We start from the raw sequence: 15,831 nt of genomic DNA, 5'->3' as shown, positions 1-15,831 counted from the left end.
GCGGGATTCCCACTTTACGTCATCACGAACGAGCTGGACCATAGCCCAAACTGTCCAGTGTTGCCAAGTAAGAGCATAAGACGATGTGGAAACTTGCATCTATAGCTCGATCTCTTGTTCATGTACAACCTGACCTCTGCTCACAGAAATACAGAGATACAGCTGGTATCTTGTCTTCCTTACAACTCCAATAATCTACTCCAATCTTCTTCAGTGTATTTATCATTATCCATCTTCTCCCCTAATTCCTCTACTCCCTTCCTCAATTTCTTCCCGAGCTGTCCATCTAAGGCCCCAAACACATCCTCAAACTCTTTCTGCATAGCTTCTCTGGTGCCCTCCACTTTGACACCCGTATACGTGGTCCTACCTATACTTGGCCCATTCCTAATCTGGTAAAACTCGTATCCTGCCGAAAGGATCCGGGAGAATTGGTTGGCGATCCATACCTGATCTACATCTGCAGGCCAGAATACTGTCAAATTCCCATTCTATATCGTCAGCTCAGTCCAATTCAGATTCCGATGTCGCTGCATCTGCTCGCACAGCAGCAGGTTCTAGTACTGACCCTTGTGCCGGAACGAGGAGGGATGACAATTGGGTAGAGGATCATAATACTCACACATGGGAGTCCGTGTGCGCATAGCTTCCATCGTCGAATTACTCCCTCCATGAGTCAAGAACCACCCTGTGGCTTCGTGCTGAAGTACCGCGAACTGCGGAGCCCAGTCCACATGGATTCCTCTGCCACCTGATTGGTCGACCTTTTGGGCTATCAAATCTTGGATCTCGGGGGACGCAATACCCCTTGCCAGCACGAAGCGCTTGTCCTGGGCAATCAAGACGTCTATCATGATGGAGATCTGCTCGATGTTCGCAGGGAAGAGCAAAGTGCCGAAACTGTGATATGAGGAGACCATTAGTATCAGCACAATGTCTTTACTGACGATACGGCCACTGCGATTCGATACCTTTCTAAAATACTTGCCGTCAAGATCATTGAAGGAGTTGAGACTCGCCTGATATAGATGACGCTATTCTTCCCCTTCTCCTCCAATGCCTTATCGAGGAAATCCTTCAAAAGACCGTCTTCAAGTGCAGAGTCTCTATCTGTGGGTCTGGGCAATTGCGGTCCAATCTGAAGTACGTTTATGCCCTGAAATCCGACAAATTCGTCAGTTTTGGCATTGGTCGCAAGGAGACAGCGCTAACAGTCGGTCCGAGGGTTTTAAACTCACCACATCGGCTGCAGTCTTTTTGTATTCTTGGCCTATGAAGGCGGGCCAGGCGTGCACGAGGGTGACCCGCGGGATGATTGGCAGGCATGGGCCAATGATGTTCAAGAAATTATCAGCTGTGTGGTCGTCCCGCAAGCAGGATCAGCTTTGATCGGCAGATCGACTTGATGAGTAGTCACGGAGATCATGTGGATCTATACTGACGTTGATTTGGCTGAGCCTCGAACACACCTATGTATAGCAAGCGAAAGCAAACAAGTTAGCGCCTTAGCATCTTTATCTGGCATTGGGCGATATTTCGTGTCGAAGACATGGCCTGATACTCAGATCAGATGATACTCACGAATGGGTGCACTATTTGGCGCATGAACAATCTCTTCGTTCTCGCCTATCACCTGATTATCGTCGCAAGGTTTTTATCAGCATAGAGTATTCGTATAGCGGTATCCGGCCAAGGCCTCACCTCGTTGTAGATTCGCTGTTTCTCGTCTTCGCTTGTCGCGGCAAAAATCTTCGATATCCTATCTTGGTACTTCTGTCCTTGATATAAATTGCACAAAGCCCTATCGGCACAGGCCAAATGGCAATATCAGCGAACCATTGCAGAGACAATGATGCCGTTCAACCACAAGGGTGCATCATCGTAAGAAAGACGATTCACCATGCCGCATGATTTCCGCCGGTAGGACACCAAACGGCCAACCTGGTATTCTTCTTATACTCCTCGTTGTATTTCTCGCAAATAGGTATTGTCCACTGAGTGGTGGAAACTTCGATGATGGCTACATCAGGGGCAGTGGAGTGAGGCTGGACCTCCTTATTCAAATATGTGTCGAAAATCGGTTGTGACTGCATTTGCAATAGAGTCAGTTCAGAGATCAGCCACCCACCCTTCAATAACCGCATCATTGATGCTCGGCTTCACGTCTGGTAAGGAAAAGGCATGTATGCAATCGACAAGGTAGAAAGCATGAGCTAGACTCACATTCAGAAGCTTGGGATAGTTCTCGGTGATGGTACTGATGATATCCTCGATAAGAGTCATCATCTCGACCAACCCGGTCTTAGCTACTTGTTTAATCTCTTTCTTCTCCTTGGACCCGTAATGAATCACCTTGATGTTCTCTTGTTCTTCGTCTAAGCCGTATCTTCTCAACTCCTGCGCAGCCGGAATAGAGTGTACGATGGGTATCATGAGCGTCACCAAGGCGTCCGGTGAGTGTCGCAGGAGATTAGGTATGAATGAGATTGCCGGCCTTAGATGACCCCATCTATGAGAAAGGACATGTATTGTCAATACATCATATAGTTCCATCGAACATGGGTCATGAAGGCTGACCTACATTCCGTGGGGAACGATGAGATAGTGCTTAGGCATCTTAAAATTCGCCTTTCTTAGACTTTGATCCGAAGTGGTCTTCTTCCAATGAGGGTTTTCTTGACTGTCGGGAAATGTTGTACCTGGTAGACTTCACGAACGCATGATCCGAGACGGATGCTGTATATATAGAAGGCTGACCCCGGAAAGGCTACCGAGCTCCGGCAAGCAGGCCATCGGTGAGTATCTGATGGTGTGTCGGCGGTTCAATCGACCTTTACCCTTAGTCCTGAAAGCGATCGAAGGTAGGCTATAGTCGGTATATGCCTCACCGCAAATACACTCCACCTGATCCTCCTTTCGTCGTGCATAAGCACCGTATCGAGATATAAAACACATGCACAATCTCGCCATACACTCATAAGCCCGATGCGATTCTCATCTCCGGCCATCCAAGATCTGCTTGCTGCGGCACAGGGTGTATACATTTCGAGGGTAAGTTTGTGGAGCATTACGAGTGATCAGGTCATTTCAATGTGGATCCAGGAACACTCATTAATTGATTGATCTGTGCTCGGATCATTCGTTATCTTAAGTTCAATTTCGGCCCGCACAGTATTGCCGATCATAGTGTTTAGAATTCGGGAAACGAAGATCTATTTTTAAGATGAGGTCATGGGGTAATCGAACTTGAAATGTCCATTCATTCGTAGCCATATGCACATGCACATGAATATGAACGTCATTGGTCCTGGAATGAGAGCGATAGCGACGAGGCAAGCGGGATGCATCATCCACACCTTCAGAAGCTAGACGAACCGCGTGCAAAGTTGGTCACTGATGAAACGAAGATTCGTCGTCAAGGCCGCAGCATTCTCTATGACAAAGGGTTCATCGACCGGATCACCAGCCAGGCGCCGGGCATTCAGACCCGTCTCAGCCTACTGACTGTAGAGACGTTGGGACATCAACGTGATGTTGGAAACCGTCGAAGCGAAGACGGTATGGCGGGAGCTGCCCAAATATCACCGTGAGAGAATGTCTAGCTCGGTATCTTCCTCCGTCAGCGTAACGAAAGCCCGACCGAGATTGACGACTGCAAGATAGGAGTTGATATCTTACTTATCTATCTACCTGACTGGTGAGAGAACGACGTCCCACGCCTCTCACGCTCTCTTGCCATCAACAAGACCGCTGGCAGAATCCTGAGTTAATTGGAGATGCTCGACAATCTACGGAGAAACATTACTTGGTTGGCCCCTTACCGTTGTACATCTCTCACTCTCACACCCTTTATCTCAGCCTCTAAGTATTCAACCTCTCCCGTATCACTGCAACATCAACAGAGATCTAACGTTTGCTTCTACAGGTGGAGACATCTCAGACCATGTTTATCACTCGTACCCCAAACCCTTTTCCGTTCCCCAAATAGCATTTTCACCCTCCTCCTTCCCATCGCCCATGCCGCACAAGCTGCAAGGTAATTGTCGCAATATGATGCTGATCTGGACGCCGACCAACGGATACATCTCTGCAAACATCCGCAAAAATGCGATTCGGATATTCATCGGTCAGGCTAGAAGCCGGAGAATTTTTGCTAGACTGATGGGGAAAGACAAACAAAAAAAGTAGAAGGTCCGACGGGATTTGAACCCGCGACCGCTAGATAAACTCCAGTCAAGTTCCGACCTCGAAGTCTAGAATGCTACCACTGCAACACAAACCCTTCATGATGTTTGGGTTATTTTGCACACAATATCTATCACGGTAATGGCGGGTTCTGCGGAAATTGTCTTTGTTTTATGCAGCGAAATGACCCAGGTGTATTGCAAACCATCATAATTCAGAAACAGACAAAAAGCAAGCAGCGGGATGAGGAACTTCTAACTAACTTGAATCAAGTTCGAATGCATACTGCTCTTCTGATCTGCACTCTTGTATAGTATTTGCTCATTCAGTCTTGAATGGATTCACTTTTTCCGCGCTTGGCGTCTCTATCCCCTCCACCAAATCGTCCACCCATCCTCCATCGGGCGAATTGAATCCATTACCCATCGCTTCTCCCCCATCCGCATATGGCGGATTATCCAAGGCATGTCTTACCCATCTGAGATCCTTCGGATCTCGTTCATCCTCGGGCGCGGGCGGTGGTTGTGCATGCGATGCACTAATGGTTGGGGAAGGCGGAGAAATCTTGAAACTCGGTGGAGGTGATCTTCTTTTCTCTTTCTCTCTTCCTTGGTCTTCATCTTTCGTTGAGCCAACAGGCAATTTCCCTCGTTTCTCCAAGCCTTTCCTCAGGGATCTTCTTCCGCCGAAATGGAAGAAAGCCATAGTGACAATAACCAAGATATGGGTGTACCACCACATCCGATTCCATGCTGTTATACAATCTCTGAAACCCAGTAAGATGAATGCGCATGCAGTGTAGTTCAGGGTGAGCTGGACGACGATCCGTCCTATCAAGTCGTATGCCCGCTTCGATAATGTGGGTGGGGTATCAGCAGAGGAGTTGACGGGAAGGAAGTATGGTCTGATGAATCTTCGGAATTGTCGACCAAGCGATGTGAGAACTCCACCAAGTACGAAAGCCACTATACTTCTATCTTAGCTTGCGGGCATTAGGATTGGGCACTTTAGCCATAAGGAAGCTACTCACGATAGTATCCAGGATCAATTCCGTGCTACAATGGGGAGAATCAGTTTCGACCGTACACGATTCCAGTAGAAGCTGACTGACCCAAAAAGCCGAGGTTACGAAAGTAGCCATACTCTGCTTCGTGCCGGGCTTCTTCCCTTTCTTAGTCAACCTCTTGTACACCACATCTCGCAGCCAGACCTATCGGGGTCACACAGTCAGCTCAGACAGAGTCTTCAGCAACTTCCTCCGAGATGATGACTCACGTTAGTCCTGCAATTCCAGCTATCGAACAAAACCTTGAATGAAGGAGCAGTCTCTATGGAAATGATGTTGATATTCCTAACCCTGTTCCAGAGTGTTCTACCAGTTTTCGGGTCATATCCATTAAATCCAATTCCGGTCAAGATGCATGCTCCCTAAAAGCCATGTATCAGCTTGTCGCAACTACGCACATGAAAGTTGTGAACGCGCGGAGATGATTCACCTCGGAAAGACTCCAAACAGCATAATATTTCGTCCTAGCCAAGAATCCAGCCAATTGGACGAACACCAATCTGTACAGCGGTGTCCATTCGTACCATACAGGAGTCAGGATCCGCTCATAAGCAAATTTGGTACTGTATGTAGCGTATATGCCGAGGAAGATCAGCCCGATGAACAAGTGTAGGTATGCGACGCGTTTTCGGCCATAAGGCAATCGCTTCTTGGCTGCTTTGGCTTGTTCAGCGGATGATCCTGGAGGTGGGACACGATATATCGTATGGTGCACAAGGGCGTCGTATGTCGCGTAGTCAAACGATGGACCCGGTAAGATCGAAGGGAAGAACAAGCTGTGCGGATCTTTCGGTGAGCTCGAAATCCTCCCTAGGAGGGAAAGGGGCAGCTCACCAGTACCCTAGGAATGCCAATGGACTGGGTAATTCGACAAGCCTCGTCTCGAGTTGACTTGCATCAAGATCCTGGCCGAGACCATATATTAGCCCAAAGAAAATCGTAGCAGATGTGTCCTTAGCCTATGTGTGAGCTTGGGGCAAACTCACTTCCGCTTTCTGTCGCCCATCGTGCACGTTCCAAGCGAAAGTGGTCAATTTCATAGCCAATACCATCTGACTACCTGTAATTTCGATTGCAGAAGCCGAGGTTCCGATGAGGTTTCGATGTATATGACTGTGATTGTCATCGTGAGCTATGCCTTCGGGGTCAGTGAAGTGGGAGTACCTACTTGTAGAGTAGATGACCCATTACAAAACTGAATTGACATGATCAGATCAGCTGGGCAATCATATCGAACATGTCAGCAGACTCACGTGAACGCTATCCATGGCATATTCTTGCCTTTCAATGTCGCACTGATAATATAAGTCCCGCTTATGCTGAACAGGAGATGTAGCATCCCTGTCCGCATTTCTAGGAGGAAAACCACTACGAACGTCGAGACCAAGATGGAGAATAGGTGTGCCAAATATGGCTTGGAAGGCGGAAGGCGGACATAGAGTGAGCCGAGGGGATATGAGATTAGCAAAGAGAAGATGAGCTGTAACAGGGTCGTGTGCATCAGCATAGTCGTCACACAAGCAGCTGGGATAAGAAACCCACTTTGAGCTGGTCAGGTGGAGACCCGAGGAGATCTGACGCTTTATCGAAGAGCGGGTCCCAGAACATGATTTCTGTCGAGGCTTTTGCTCCAGAATGTAGTGCAGAGACCAGTGGAGATTGTTGTTACAAGATGTGAAGGAAGAGAAGGACTGTGATGGGTTATGGTACTTCTACTGAGTTGCAGGAGAAGGTGAGTATTTGAGCAACTCATCGTCATTGAAACGTGGATCATCTAATTTCACTTTGATGCGCATGGGCCTCCACTCTGGAATGTCAATATCTAACATTTTACGTACGAGAACCGGTGTCCTCAGTTGCAAAAGATAACGCCTGAGTGTATATTTGCATTGAGACACTTGTATGAATGAAGGACTCGACAAGCAAGATGACTCAGGCTCAAGCATCAAGCAGCAAGAAGAAGATTTCTCCCTTGACACGACCGAGTGAGGCCGCTTCCTTCGAGTCTTCTGTTTGCCGGAGCGCCTTTCGCTGATGATTCGCTGTCTGCTTAGCTCGTCGCTTGTTGTGTCTTGGTATCGAAGGATCAGCCAATAAACTCGGTGTAGGAGTGATCTCCCACTCCCCATCGCCCAAAGGATCAATCACAAAGGTCACTGTTCTCTCAAATGTCCGTCATACGTATATCACCCCTCCTGGGGAAGGTTTCTTACCTAGCGATACTGCTCGACATCATCGTGATTGGATAGTAAGAGTAATCGAAGAGGCCGTAAGGAAAGCTGGTGTGAGATGGAGTGATTTAGATTGTATCGCTTTTACCAAAGGTCAGCTTCCCCTGGCTCATTAATCCTTCCGGGGCCAATCATTCAAGGTAAAAAGCTCATGCTTATCTTCGTTTTGCTCAACAGGCCCGGGTATGGGTACGCCTCTGCAAGTTGGAGCATTAGTAGCTAGGACATTATCATTATTGCACAACATACCGCTCGTCGGGGTAAATCACTGTGTAGGACGTGAGTCAACTTACTCTGTCTCTCTGCCTTCCCTGGCCGTACCCAAGAAGCCTTCTACGCAGATCGGGGGCTGCAAACGGCTCGAGGTATTGATTGTGCGATTGTTATTCACAGATATCGAGATGGGCCGTCAGATCACCTCATCACACAACCCAATAGTCTTATACGTATCCGGCGGGAATACCCAGGTGATAGCGTACTCTCAACAGCGATACCGAATATTCGGCGAGACTCTGGATATAGCAATTGGGAATTGTCTAGATCGATTTGCTAGAGTTATTGGACTGCGCAATGATCCTTCTCCAGGCTACAACATCGAAGTGGAAGCTAAGAAGTAAGTTGTAGGAGACTTCCCTATCTCTTCAGTGGTCATTTGCACCTGCGATTCGAACGACTTATATCAGACGACCTAGAAGCTGATTACTTAATCGTTGGAATAGAGGCAAAAGACTAGTCCCTCTGGCGTACGGTACAAAGGGCATGGACGTATCCCTAGCAGGCATCTTACATTCCGTCGAGACATATACCAAGGACAAGCGGTATAAGAACTGGGACGACTTGTCAAAGTTATCAGCGGAAGGACGGGAGAAGGTTGATCAAGATCAAGATCAAGATCACAATCAAGATATAATAACTCCTCATGATCTGTGTTTCTCATTACAAGAAACTGCTTTTGCGATGTTAGTGGAGATCACAGAACGGGCGATGGCGCATGTTGGAGCGAGGGACGTGTTGATTGTTGGTGGTGTCGGATGTGAGTATTGTCGTCAATTTTGCTGCTTCCTCCATGAATGCAAGTCATGTCAAATCTTGACCCAATAACGACCCAATAACTCAATGTTACCAAAGATCATGGATGCTAAGGATGCTAATTCTTGGTCGGGCACGTTCAGGTAATCTGAGATTACAAGAAATGATGGGTATAATGGCTTCCGAGCGCAATGGGAGAGTATTTGCCACGGATCAAAGGTGAGCGACCATCCAGCCGGGCTCAGCCCAACCCCAATGGGGCGTTTAAAGGACGAGATAAGATCGGGTTCTGATAATACTTGATCTGTTGCGATTGCAGTTTCTGTATAGATAACGGAATCATGATTGCCCAAGCTGGCTTACTGGCTCATAGAATGGGTCAAACTACCCCGTTGGAGAAGACAGGAGTCACACAGAGGTAAGCTTAATATCCACATATCCACATGTACCACTTTCCTGCCCATCCCATCCCATTAGGCGAGTACAGGGAAAGACACCCGCTGATCGCTCATTTTTGATTCAAAGGTATCGAACGGATGCTGTACACGTCTCATGGAGGGCTTAGGTATCGAGGCGTAGACCACATGTCAAGCAACGGTTGGTAAAAGGCTTTACAATTATGAAGCCAACTTCATGAAGTACCTAATGTATCCGTTTGAAATCCTGTCAAATTTAGATTCATCTTGCGTCCGTCATTGTCGGCAAATCGTCAATTCCACCAGTCACGTTACGATACCGCTTTGAAGTGCGTACAACTCCGTGTCCGAACTGCTGCTATCGTGTATATTCGTTTGTACTTCCTACAATTGCATGTCATGGACTCATCATTGGGTCTATGTAAATTGGCTCAAATGAAAATATGATTGTGATTATACAAATGCTCTAACTAACTAGATATGAATCAATGCTTCGAAAAAAAGGGTTTCCGATAAAAGAAAAACTGACAAAGCGAAAAATGGCTGAAAAACAACAAATACGCGAAATGCAAGAGGTCTTGCCAAGGCATGGATGGCAAGGTTAATGATCAACCAATAAAGAGCGAATTACCGGATATGTTTCAGTTGTCGGATTTGCGATGAGCGAAGTTTGAGTGCGATTGGGATCACTTTATGTGGTGTGGTCATCATCATCAAAATCCAATCTTCTTGAAGATGATATCCAAACTAGCCAACGAAACAGGTTTGACCAAATACCCATCTACCCCACTCCCGAAGGCTTCTCGCTTATCGTCCTGAGTAGCTAATCCCGTCAAAGCGAAAATCTTCGCTCGCGCTTGCACGACTTTGGTAGGTGGGATAGAGACTGGTCTGCCGGGAGGAGGTACGAAAGGTATATCCTGCGGAGCGTCTCGTCGAGTAGCTTCGATCTTCCGTATAGCCCGAGTGGCGTCGTGTCCGTTCATAATTGGCATTGAGATGTCCATGAGGATGACGCTGGAGAGCGAAGGTCAGATTAGCAAGCTGCTCTGAATGCAAGCAAAGGTTCAATCGAGTCTTCGCAAGATGCAAGACGCAGAACGCAAATAATCTAATCCAAAATCGTCGAAAAGGGCAGGAATCTGAAGGGCAGGTAGAGCAGAAGAAGTGGACTCGAAACTCAGAACACAAACCAAAATCCAAAACTCACTCCCAGTAATTCTGCGGGGTGGATTCGAACAAATCCACACCCGCCCGACCATCGACAGCCTCAGAAAACTCAAATCCTCTCTTCTTCAGGAAAGCCCCCAATACTCGTCGATTGATGATATTATCTTCCACAACCATGACCCTCGCCATTCGTCCCTTCCTCGGCGTCTCAGTGGGGACTGTAGCAGCTTTCAACATGACCCCGCCATCCGCCAGGGATATCGTAGAGATGGTCGATGTCGGACTAGCAGATCCTTGTTGAGGTGAAGATTGAGCCGTATCATCTCCTGCTCCCATACCTGAAGCTGAGCCCGATGATCCTGAGATCACTCTTTTGGGCGCATGGTACGTCATTCCTCTTGGACCTAACGACGGGCGAGTCTGAGTCTGATGGACATGTTCGTTCTCCTCCGATCGGCGCCGTTGGAGGGGTAATCTATGTTCTTTCATTGGCTGAGTGAAGCGTACCGAGGATAATTCGCTGATGGTTGAATTCGATTCTTGCGATGCGCCAGAGGAACCTCTTGAGATACTTGGTCGATCTTCATATCCCAGGCGATTGAACGCTGACGAAGGTAATCCATCGTAAGAAGTCGGAAAATTGTGATTATTGTTGTGATTCTTGTCATTCGCATTGTGGACAGAGGCAGAAAGGTGTTCCACGTCTCCGTCCAACCATTCTAAAGCCTTCAGGAGGGCGCCGTACAAGGCAGTTGGTCCGATAGGTTTGTAGACTATATGACAGAATCCGCCGCTCTTGTTGATGATCTCCGCACGCTGCATTGCTTCAGGACCTCTGATGGACAGAGCAAATAAGATCGGTTTACCCATGTTAGCGTACTCTCTGAGCAGAGCTTCGTCCTCGTTGATCACGATGATATCGCTTACAGCGACATTGGCGTTCTCGTTGTTGGCGAATTGCCAGGCGTCGGCATACATCGAAAGTACTTCGAGTGATAATTGGTGTCCGCGATGATCTGGCTGGAAGCCGATAAATGTCAAAGTATATCCTTGTCCAATCGAGGAAGGAGTGTTGGAAGACACGTGCGAAGAGTTTGAAGAGGTATCGTCGTCGACATCATCGTCAATCTCGACATCGAACGAGACTCGGATCTCTGTTCCCATGCCTTCGGCTGACCAAACATCGACTTTACCGTTGACATTTTCTGATCTGACGATGGAATTTACGATGGCCAACCCCAGTCCCGTACCAGTCTGCAAGGGGTTTTCTTGCGAGAAAGGATGGAACAGTTGATCTTTCAAGAACTCCTTGCCTATGCCTTTTCCTGTATCAATGACAGCCATCTCTACTGGGATCGTACGGGAGTCGGGAGGATGGGGCATTTCTCGCAAAGTGATTTGTACGTATCCCTCCTGCTCGTCTCGTCCCGTCAGCTGCAGTTATCAAGGTCGAATGGAGAATGGAGAGTGGACTGACCGTTGTAAATTTGAACGAGTTTCCTACCAAATTCATCAGAACTCTGCGTAGACCACCTTTCTCACATCGCACAACCCAGCCCTAATGCATACAAAAAAAACATCAGTATGTGAACTTATTCTATGTATCGGAGCTTGTCTCACCTTTTCTCGCTGATCAATATCAATAACAGTCTCCACATGAGCCAGCTTCTCACCAACACTCGCCCTTTGCGATTTCGGAACCAATCCAGACGTAGTTGGTGGTGCGTAGAAACTTCCAATATCCGCATCGCCCATGAAAAATCTAGCTCTTTGCCCGATCCAGCAGCCTTCTACGGTCTGCTCAACAAGTGCAGCTAAATTGACTTTGCCCAGCTTATTTGCTGATTTCCCGCTCGTGCCAGAACCGCTTAATTTTGTGAAGTCCAGCACGTGATTGACTGTCTCGATAAGGGAATTTCCACACGTTTGAACGGTCTTCAGGAAAGCAGTTTGGTTGGTATCCAGGTTCGTATCGCTGAGTAGTTCCGCAGCAGCTAAGATTCCGTGTAAAGGCGTTCGGAGTTCGTGTGAGACGGACGAGATTAGGATAGATTTAGTCTTATCCGCCAAGACCATGCGTCGCCGAAGCACAGCTGAAAGAATGATGACGCCGATAGCGCGGAGGAATTGCAATTCGTATCCCTCGAGGAATTGCTTCGCTTTATTTGCAGTGTATGCGCAGATGAGGGCGAAAGGCTGTTGATCCACCCCGTAGATGGGTACGACCATACCATACCTGAATTTCTGGGGGAACATGTACCGTATCCAGACAGGAGCGATTCCCTCGAAGATCCGCCCATCCCTATGATCACGCAGGAATTCGCTGAACTTCTCGTGTTCGTACGAGTTGAGAGGTCGAGTCGACGTCGGTCCGATCGTGGTGGCAAGTACTGGGAAAGCGTTGACCGGTCCGAAGGTCTCGCTTCTTTCCAAGACTGGCGATTGCTGTTCCGTAGATCCATATGGGTCCGCACGGTACATCATCTTCTTGCCAGACGGCGTGTCAATCTGCATCATCTCGATCTGACTAATGTCCAATACGAATGATCCGTCCAGGTCAAGCGTAGAGCAGACAAGCTGTGCGGCGCGAGAATAGACTTGATCCATCTTGGCGGCCGCTTCGGCGTTGGAAGCAGTTGAATTAGCGTCCATTTCTAAACATTCTCGAGTGAATTTTTCCATCGAGTTCTGTATCTTATCTCGAACGCGCAATTGGAGCTAACCACCCATGATGTTAGCCAGAATACGTGATTGATGGAAGCGCACGACGATAGGTTTACGTACCTTGTCTCGCCAGAGTTCCATCTCCCGCATAGCTACAGCGGCAAACTCCTTCAAGATCAACCTTGATCTGGGCGGAAATTCTGGCCGAGGTTTATCATCGATGATGCACAGACTTCCGATATTGTGCCCATCTGATGTACGCAGAGGCGCACCAGCGTAGAAACGGATGTGAGGGGGACCGATGACTTGGGGGTTTTTCTCGAATCTCCAATCCTGCGTCGCATCAAGTACAACGAAGGGTTCATCGGATCTATGCAGAGTGGGCGAAGAATTAAGTGGCGCTATTCGTGATGATACTGATTGGGTCGGCTCGACTTACCTCGCTAGCACGGAATGACTGCAGAAACTGGATATCCTCGAAGCCTCCTCCGCATCCAGCCCACTTTGCGTCTTATGCCATTGGGTGTCGCTATCTATTAAAGCTATCAAGACTATTTTCGGGTTGAACACCAATTTGGCCATATGTGCTATTCGATCGAAATTGAGGTCGGGGGCTGTGTGCAGTATGCTGAAGCGGTAAAGAGCTCTCCGTCGGGCTGTCTCATCTGGAGGCAGCGGAGCGGGTAACCAGCCTAGTTTGTCGAAGAGTGGTCCCATATCTTGAGGGAAAGCCAATGATGGAATCTGATCCACGTTCGACTGAGGAGGAGTATTTTTGCTTGTGACTTCGGGGGATCTGGATCCAGAATTGACTTTCGGAGTGGGATTGTCGATATGAGAGGAGGAAGAGGAAGAATTAGCTGCTTGAGGGGAAGCTGTGCCGAAGTAATCCGAGACACCCTCTGGATCTCTTCCTCCTCCTCTTTTCTCCAACGGCGCCGATGCAGGTGGTATGCGGCCGTTGACTATACCCAAGCGAGCTCTTTGAGGGGAATGTTCCGGCTCATCAACCTTGCTTTTACCTTTGCCGTGATGATGATGTCCTTGAGGATGCTCATTGGGTGTGCTCACAGGACTTGCTTGGATAGTCGGTAGTCGTAGGTTCCCGAAAGTGTTAGAAGTGACCGCGCTAGACATACTTCGGTGCAAGGGGAACCTCGATGATCCTGGGTCTGAGCTAGCACTGTCTTTTACAGTACCACTCGAGTCCGCTGAGTAGACAGAAGCCATTGGGTCCATCAATTCCTTGTCCGGGGAGGGGATTGCTAATGGAGCGAAATCTGATTCCTTCATTCCGGAAGTCGCCAACCGCACGGTCGCTGCTGCGAAGGAGTATGAAGGCAGAGACAGTTTGTCAGGCCGTAACATATCGTCACGCGGTCGATTAGGCAGATTCTCGAGTTCATAGGCCTTTTTTCTAGCTGCCATGGCGATTGCCATCGATCCTGGTCTATTCGATGCCGATGTCGACGGAGCTGAACTAGCTGAAGTCATAGTTGATCCGCCTGAACTCTTGGAGCTGTACCCCTCTGATTCACTTGTACTATCTGCTAGATGAGGAGGCAGCGTCGAGGCATACCGTTTACCAGGGGATGAGTGAGCCGAATGCACATCCATGGGCGAACCGCCGGAATTAGGAGGATTGGGAATTTTGTTCGGATCAAAAAGACCATGGGCGTATGCGTGGGCAAAAGTGGTCCAATCCATAGACATCGGTAGAGTTCCACGACCAGGATCAACCTTTTCCTTCTCTTGTTTGCCGGGACCTAATGTTCCTGCCCTTCCAACTAACAATGTCTTTCCCTCCTTCTCATCGCCCTGCGACACTGACAACATGTCCATGGCATTCGCCATGCCAGCTTCTTCACGTGCAAAGTCGGTTAGACACGAAGGATCAGAGTTGGCAAGCTGCATGATCTCGTCACTGGTCATTCCTTGTCGATCCATTGGCGATATGGGAGTCAATTCGACAGGAGCAGGCGAAGAAGGATTGCTCTCTTTGGTCCCCGGGGCGGTTTTAGGTCTGCTTCGTCTTGAGCCAGACGGATTTCGAGTCAAGCTGGATGGTCCAGCAGTGGATTGTGAAGACGGGGGAAACGGCAGTGTTGTTGCTTTCGTAGGTGATCGCAGGGAGACGCTAGTCGCTTTGTGCTGGCCGGTGACGGTCGGTTCTAATGGAACGGATATCGATCTAGGAGAGGAATTTGGTCCAGTGCCGCTGTGGCTTGCTGATAAGGTCACATGATGGGAGGAAGGACCGGTATGCAAGTGATGTAGGAATGCGGCTGACGAAGATGAAGATGGGAGACGTTGTTGGTGAGAAGAAGGCGATTTATCATCCGACTCGTGTCCCATGATCTATTTCGAATTCCAGGGAGTCGACGCCAAAATTCACAGATCAGTCAGTATGTAACGATTTACGGGAAACATAGATGGATAAGTGATATGGGAAGAAGATGTTGATAGATAGAAAATTACGCACGACTTGGTAGATCTAAGACAATCCAAAATCTACCTTTCCTCTTCAGAAAGCTTACCACGCCTAGAAGAAGGAACGGATGCTTCTGCAATCGCTGACTCTCTATTGCCCGCGCTGAGCGTTTGGTCCCGATTCAGATCTCAGACCTTTTATATCGCATCAACTCTAACGGATAAGCCTGTGTGTTGTGATCGTAGTAGTTGTTCTATAGCTGATTGCCGAGGTGTTGAATTTGAGCAGAAGGAAAAGGTAAGTCCTTTGTGAAAATTGTGGTTGTCGCTCCGTATCTGGTTGTGCACTTTTGGTGAAGCGGGATGAAGTGGAGTCGCTGTGTGTTCCGCGCGAAAGGTCCGAGATTGTCGATATGGTCCGAACCACGCCAAATGTGTGTCAAATCTCCAAGTGTTGGTGGTACCAAGTAGTAATGATATATGGATATGGATGAAGCTACTAGTATCCGAGGTGAAAGTGATTTCTGAAAAGTCAAGCTCAAGGTATCTCTGGAATTGGGCTCGGCTGCAGGCAACTGTTCTTTCTACTCCAGTATGACCATGATGATGCATTAAAAACCTGCAAAAGCCGGCGTATGAC

The 15,831-nt window shown here is 48.2% G+C and overlaps 4 protein-coding genes and 1 non-coding gene across 5 annotated transcripts; 1 reads left to right on the top strand and 4 right to left on the bottom strand.

The window, feature by feature from the left end:
* Positions 1 to 179: 179 nt before the first annotated feature.
* On the bottom strand, positions 180 to 2,616 carry I303_104658 (uncharacterized protein; the record flags this gene model as incomplete). Its single annotated transcript, XM_018407666.1, has 10 exons — positions 180 to 475; positions 623 to 900; positions 948 to 1,156; positions 1,239 to 1,354; positions 1,443 to 1,469; positions 1,582 to 1,633; positions 1,702 to 1,801; positions 1,900 to 2,087; positions 2,224 to 2,509; positions 2,582 to 2,616. The coding sequence occupies 10 exons, from the start codon at positions 2,614 to 2,616 to the stop codon at positions 180 to 182; spliced, it is 1,587 nt and encodes a 528-aa protein (XP_018262877.1).
* A 1,569-nt stretch (positions 2,617 to 4,185) lies between these two features.
* Positions 4,186 to 4,282, bottom strand: I303_104657. Its single transcript has one exon. It is a non-coding gene; the product is annotated as a tRNA-OTHER (tRNA).
* A 224-nt stretch (positions 4,283 to 4,506) lies between these two features.
* Positions 4,507 to 6,859, bottom strand: I303_104656 (uncharacterized protein; the record flags this gene model as incomplete). The annotated part of the gene is made up of 10 exons (XM_018407667.1): positions 4,507 to 5,150; positions 5,216 to 5,240; positions 5,297 to 5,395; positions 5,461 to 5,613; positions 5,682 to 6,027; positions 6,086 to 6,156; positions 6,238 to 6,364; positions 6,420 to 6,446; positions 6,505 to 6,731; positions 6,794 to 6,859. 10 exons carry the CDS (start codon positions 6,857 to 6,859, stop codon positions 4,507 to 4,509), a joined length of 1,785 nt encoding a protein of 594 aa, XP_018262878.1.
* Positions 6,860 to 7,178: 319 nt separating this feature from the next.
* On the top strand, positions 7,179 to 9,076 carry I303_104655 (tRNA N6-adenosine threonylcarbamoyltransferase; the record flags this gene model as incomplete). The annotated part of the gene is made up of 8 exons (XM_018407668.2): positions 7,179 to 7,236; positions 7,306 to 7,575; positions 7,660 to 7,761; positions 7,876 to 8,095; positions 8,202 to 8,515; positions 8,655 to 8,730; positions 8,831 to 8,929; positions 9,037 to 9,076. The coding sequence occupies 8 exons, from the start codon at positions 7,179 to 7,181 to the stop codon at positions 9,074 to 9,076; spliced, it is 1,179 nt and encodes a 392-aa protein (XP_018262879.2).
* Positions 9,077 to 9,640: 564 nt separating this feature from the next.
* On the bottom strand, positions 9,641 to 15,116 carry I303_104654 (uncharacterized protein; the record flags this gene model as incomplete). Its single annotated transcript, XM_018407669.1, has 6 exons — positions 9,641 to 9,944; positions 10,138 to 11,510; positions 11,575 to 11,655; positions 11,718 to 12,815; positions 12,882 to 13,131; positions 13,201 to 15,116. The coding sequence occupies 6 exons, from the start codon at positions 15,114 to 15,116 to the stop codon at positions 9,641 to 9,643; spliced, it is 5,022 nt and encodes a 1,673-aa protein (XP_018262880.1).
* Positions 15,117 to 15,831: the final 715 nt, after the last annotated feature.

This window comes from Kwoniella dejecticola, chromosome 5, assembly GCF_000512565.2.
Source record: "Kwoniella dejecticola CBS 10117 chromosome 5, complete sequence".
Classification (NCBI taxonomy): Eukaryota; Fungi; Basidiomycota; class Tremellomycetes; order Tremellales; family Cryptococcaceae; genus Kwoniella; species Kwoniella dejecticola.
The sequence above is the reverse complement of the archived record's forward strand: the minus strand, read 5'-3'. Positions and strand labels throughout refer to the sequence as shown.